Here is a 5,571-nt window from a genome sequence, read left to right as displayed (position 1 = left end):
CCCGCAAGGCAGTTGGAATGTCAGTTGCATATGGAACCTGCTGTATTCTGGTGGTGTGCAGGTCCCAGGTTCATGTTTTAAAAGCAGACTGACACTGTTTGCCCAAAGCCAGAGCACTCTCCCAGAGCCTCTTTCTAGATCCCGTTGTATTTATTTCTACAACGGGCCTTATTTCTAGTTATAACAATAAAACATATAATATAAAACAATAAATTACAGTAAAATGCAGTAACACGTTTACAATGTAAGTTTACACGTTTAACCAAGATGGGTAGCTCTTAACCTCCATGGTAGCTTCTTGAAATCTTGTCATCCAAATCATGCCCGGATGCTTCGTCCCTCCGGTGGGATCCAGACAATCATGATGGTAACACGATAGTGCATAGGGGCGGTGGTGGAATAGTAGTGGCGGCGGCTCCTACTCAAAGGCCTGGCGGAAGAGCTCCGTCTTGCAGGCCCTGCAGAACTGAGAAAGGTCCCGCAGGGTCCGGATCTCCTCCGGGAGCTCCTTCCACTAGGTAGGGGCCACCACAGAAAACGTCCTGGTCCTGGTCACAGATTGACACTCTTTGGGTCGGGGACCACCAGTAGGTTGTGTTCCCTCAAGCGTGGTGCTCTGTGGGGACGTACCAGGATAGGCGGTCCCGAAGGTATGATGAAAACAGAGATGCTCATCTCAGAGTTTCCCCAAAGACTGCAGAGAGAAGCTTTCAGGTGTGATAAAGCAGGGGCAGAGGGCTGCCCAGGTGTGTTCTGATCCCCCCCCCCCGCGTTGGCAGCCTTCAGCCTTGGGACCTTACGCTTCAGCCTTGAGAACTTACGATTCGCTCTTCACGCTATGAACCTTGTTGTCAGGAGAAATTGTTGAAATCGGGTTCCAGCTACACAGCTGGCAAACTGAAGAAGTTGATGGAAACGTCTCCTTTAAGTATCTGGAACTGGCGTTTTTGCAAAGACTGTTTTTGAATATGTTTTGAAAACGTGGATTCCTCCTACTGAGTTGAATGGACTACATGGACTAATATTTATCTTTGAAGGAGGAAATATTGTACCCTATGCATTGCTTATAGTATTAGTATGCACTTATTTTGATGTTGTGGCATCTCCAGCTTTTTAATTGTTAAACAGACTTTATATATTTTGGCATTTTTAAAATACTTTTTTATTGCTTTTATATTACAAACTACAAATGGAGGGGAAATATGGGGAATACAAATAATATGGGGAATATGGGGAATACAAATATGAGGATTGCAAATAAGCCAATGGGTTATGTTAATAAGCTCCTGCACCTCTTTTTCTACGAAATGACCCCTGAGTAGGTCTATTTTCTTAAGCAACACGCTGATCTACCCCTACTCACCATTTCCCCCTGCTTTTCCTTTCAGGGCAGCCGGCGGGAACTTGGCAGCGGGAACTGCCTGAAGGCAAGAGGGGTGAACCAGTTGAAGGTTCTGCGGAGATGAGCCAACATTCAGAGGACGTTCTATGCCTAGAGCCACGCCAAGGTGGGATCCGCACCTGGGAAACTGCGTTTGACGTTCCGGACTGGGGCAGGGGGATGGGAGTGCCGGGGGGAGCCCAGCGCTTGTGAGTCGCAAACCCCAGTTATGAAGCAACTCCCCGCTTTGTGGACTTGGAGGAAACAGAACAGGGGCGGCGGCGGATTCGGACTGCGGTGCAACAAGAAATGAAAGCTGCCGAAAGAGAGGGACGGTGTGCGTTCTTTGGGCATCCACCCAGCGTCCCGGAGATGTCCCCCACCCCACCCTGCCCACCTGTAGGGGGAAGGGCGTGAGAACTTTGTGAGTCTGGGGATGGCCGGAGTGCCACGCGGTAGTGGCAGCCCAGAGGAGCCGGCCTTCCAAAGAGCGACATTGACACAGAGCTTTATCAGGATTTTTGCTGGTCTCAAGGGTCACAGTTGTAATTATTATGATTCCCTTTTTTGCAGGCTTGAAAATAAAGATATTTTTCACATCCCCCGGAGCCTCTCTGTTCACTTTAGGCCTTGCCTCTTCCCCCCAAGTCTACTTCTGCATCATAGTTCGGAGTACAGATGCTAATCTGGGAGAACCGGGTTTGATTCCCCACTCCTCCACATGCAGCTGCTGGTGTGACCTTGGGGCAGTCACAAGTTATTTCAGAGCTGTTGCTTTAGGCTGGTCCTGCATTGGGCAGGCGGTTGAACTAGATGGTCTGTATGGCCCCTTCCAACTCTATGATTCTATGGGGGGGGGACCCCAAATTCTGCATGCAGCTCTGATTTGGATCAGGCCACAAGGGGATGGGATTTAATCCTTCAATCCTTGCTTAGTTGAAGAGGGCCTGTTTAGTGTAGTGGTTAGAAGCGCGGACTCTAATCTGGGAACACCGGGTTTGATTCCCCGCTCCTCCACATGCAGCAGCTGGTGTGACCTTGGGTCAGTCACAAGTTCTCTCGGAGCTCTTCTCTCACAGGCAGTTCTCAAAGAGCTCTCTCTCAGCCCCACCTACCTCACAGGGTGTCTGTTGTGAGGAGGGGAAGGGAAAGGAGTTTGGAGACCACTCTGAGAATCCTTTGGGTAGTGAAGGGTGGGGTATAAATCCAATTTCTTCTTCTTCTTAGTTTTCAGTGCTTGAAATGTACCCAGTTGCCTGCACTGTTATCACAAAGTGGTAGCAGTGTTAGTCTGCTGTAGCAACGTAAAACAAAACAAAAATCTATTGGGATGTTAAGTTTATTCATTTTATTTATTTATAACCCATGTTTATTGAGATATATGTCAGAGTGATAGAGGTAGCAAGCAGTTACTATAGATCAGTTTGATCTGTTTGTCAGACCTAGCTGTCAAGCTAGTAATCATGTAATTACAGCCAGGTGTTTTCTAGCAGGTGTTACTCTTTCAGGGCTTGTTAGAGCTAGTGATTGCATCACCTTGTTAGAGATTGGCTGGAGTTTAGCATAATAGCTATCAGCTTGGTAAGCTGGAGGGGGTCTTAGTTCTCATAGACTAAGGCACGACATGCTGTTCAATAGCCTGTAAATATCTCTGTATATATTCACCTTTATAACTATATAAACTCTCTGTGCACCTTCATAACTGGTCAGTCTCCCACTTCTTATTTACAACACCCAATAATTTTTTCCCCCACGGGGGACCCAAAGCAGCTTCCATCAGTCTCCTCTCCTCCATTTTATCCTCCCAACAACCAGGTGAGGTAGGTTAGGCTGAGAGCGGGTGACTGGCCCAAGGTCGCCCAGCGAGCTTTCACAACAGAGTGGGGATTCGAACCTGGGTCTGCCTGATACTAAGTCCAAGACTTTAACCACTACACCCCACTGCCTCTCTTAAATGTTGTTAATCTTTAAGGTGCCTCGAGTTTTTTTGTTTTGTTCTGCACTAACAGGCATTTTAAAGCGGGGGGAAAAGAGATGAGTTTTTAAAGAATACATCTTCCTTTTCCCCTATAAAAGGCTAATAACAGATTGGGAACTTAGATCAAGATGGGTCGTTGTGTTAGTCTGTCCGTAGCAGAAGAAAAGAGCAAGAGTCCAGAAGCACTTTAAAGAGTGACAAAATATGTGGCAGGGGAGGAGCTTTAATGAGTCACGGCTCACTTCTTCAGGTGGGAAGTTAGTGAGCCTGACCCAGCGTGCCCCTGACCCAAGTCAGAGAAAACTGGCATGGAGCAGAGGTCACTGTCAATACTTCCCTCTGAGCTGTGGATTCTTGTGAGCAGGGCTATTTTTGGGCAGGAACGCACAGGAACGGAGTTCTGGCTGGCTCCTGAGTTGGCCACGCCCAGCAGGAACTCATTAGCATCATAGGCCACACCCAACAGCACAAACTCATTAGGATTGGCTACATTAGGGGTGTGTGGCCTAACATGCAAAAGAGTTCCTGATACAAAAAAGGCCCTGGGTTTTGACAACAAACAAGGTCAACAGAATAAGAAGGGAAAGGTGGGTGTGGCTGGATGACCACACTTCTGGTAACATGGGGGTGCGGCCTAATGTGCTAATGAGCTGTGCTGTCAGGGGTGTGCAAACTAGTTTATGCAGCAGCCAAATTGCTTGCTCACAACTTTAATGCCAGTTGCTCACAAAGTAGAATTTTTGCTCACAAGACTCCACAGCTTAGAGGGAACATTGCTGCTAACGTGGAGGTGTGGCCTAATATGCCAATGAGTTCTGCTGTCAGAGGTGTGGCCTAATATGCTAATGAGTTCCTGCTGTTGGGTGTGGCCTATTATGCTAATGAGTTCCTGCTGGGCTTTTTCTACAAAAAACGCCCTGCTTGTGAGCCAAAATTCTACTTTGTGAGCTACCCGGCATAAAAGTTGTGGGCGAGCGGTTTGGCTGCTGCATAAACTACTTTGCTCTGGAGCCATCCTTCCTGGGCCGAGACAAAAGTGTGTGAGCCGGAGGCTAAAAACACTGTGAGCTAGCTCACACTCACTCAGCGTAGAGGGAACATTGGTCACTGTATATGTGTGTGTGGGGGGGGGAGGCATTTGTGAATTTCCTGCATTGTGCAGCGTGTTTGACGAGATGACCCCGGGGGTCCCTTCCAACTCTATGATTCGAGGATTCCCCATGACTCTGTGGTTCCAGTTTGAGTTTTGCAAAGTGAAGGAGACCTGTGACTGATGGAGATGTGATCCTCATTGCATCTATGTGGAGCGTGGTGTGGTCCCCCACCCCCCACATCACAGCAGGAGCTCAGTGTCGTGGTTAAGTGCATGGACTCTAATCTGGGAGAGCCGGGTTTGATTCCCCCACTCCTCCACTTGCACCTGCTGGATGACCTTGGGCAAGCCGTAGTTCTGACAACAGCTGTTCTTGAATAAGAGCAGTTTCTGTCAAGAGCTCTTTCAGCCCCACCCACCTCACAGGGTGTCTGTTGTGGGGAGGGGAACGGAAAGGAGTTTGTAAGCCGCTCTGAGACTCCTTTGGGTAGTGAAGGGCGGGGTATAAATCCAATCTCCACCTCCTCCTCCTCCAAACAAATGGGACAAACCTTCATTTTGATCTGCAGCTGATGGCCATGAAACACAGAAGCCTGTGCTCATAAGGTTGGGAATGGGCCCCCCACACCTGAACCACCCCGAACCACGCAAAGGACCTATGTCTTTGCCAGATTCAAGTTCAGCCGGCTCAGCCTGAACCACCCAACCACGGCCTATACTGCCCGGTCCAGATCTTCCGGTCTGGAGTCCGACTGGCCGCCCAACATCAGATAGAGCTGGGTGTCGTCAGCGTACTGGTGACACCCCAGCCCATGCCTCCGGGCTATCTGGGCAAGGGGGTGCATGTAGATGTTAAATAGCATCGGGAAAAACACTGCCCCTTGAGCTGCTCTCCAGCGGGTGCCTCCTGGACTGCTGTTCCCCTAGCGCCACCCTCTGTCCCTGACCTCGGAGAAAGGAAGCGAGCCATTGCAAGGCAAGCCACCTTGAGAAATAGCCATCACCTCTGCATCTTCTGAGAGTAAATTCCATTCGGCGAATCATGCATTAAGTGACGAGGTACTTCCTTTTCTCTGTTCTGAGGCTCTGGCCGATCATAAGAACATAAGAGACGCCAAT

General features: G+C 49.0%; 1 protein-coding gene across 1 annotated transcript in view; it reads left to right on the top strand.

Moving 5' to 3' along the window:
- Positions 1-1,466, top strand: part of TCF15 (transcription factor 15 (basic helix-loop-helix)) — a 17,630-nt gene extending 16,164 nt beyond the window's left edge. The window contains exon 2 of the mRNA XM_015410523.1: positions 1,389-1,466. Coding sequence (XP_015266009.1) covers positions 1,389-1,466 — 78 coding nt within the window. The remainder of the gene's footprint in view (positions 1-1,388) is intronic.
- The last annotated feature ends 4,105 nt before the right edge of the window (positions 1,467-5,571 follow it).

This window comes from Gekko japonicus, unplaced genomic scaffold (genome assembly GCF_001447785.1).
Source record: "Gekko japonicus isolate JY-2015 unplaced genomic scaffold, Gekko_japonicus_V1.1 scaffold2621, whole genome shotgun sequence".
Taxonomy (NCBI): Eukaryota; Metazoa; Chordata; class Lepidosauria; order Squamata; family Gekkonidae; genus Gekko; species Gekko japonicus.
Note: the sequence above shows the minus strand (reverse complement) of the source record. Positions and strands in the feature narration are given on the sequence as shown.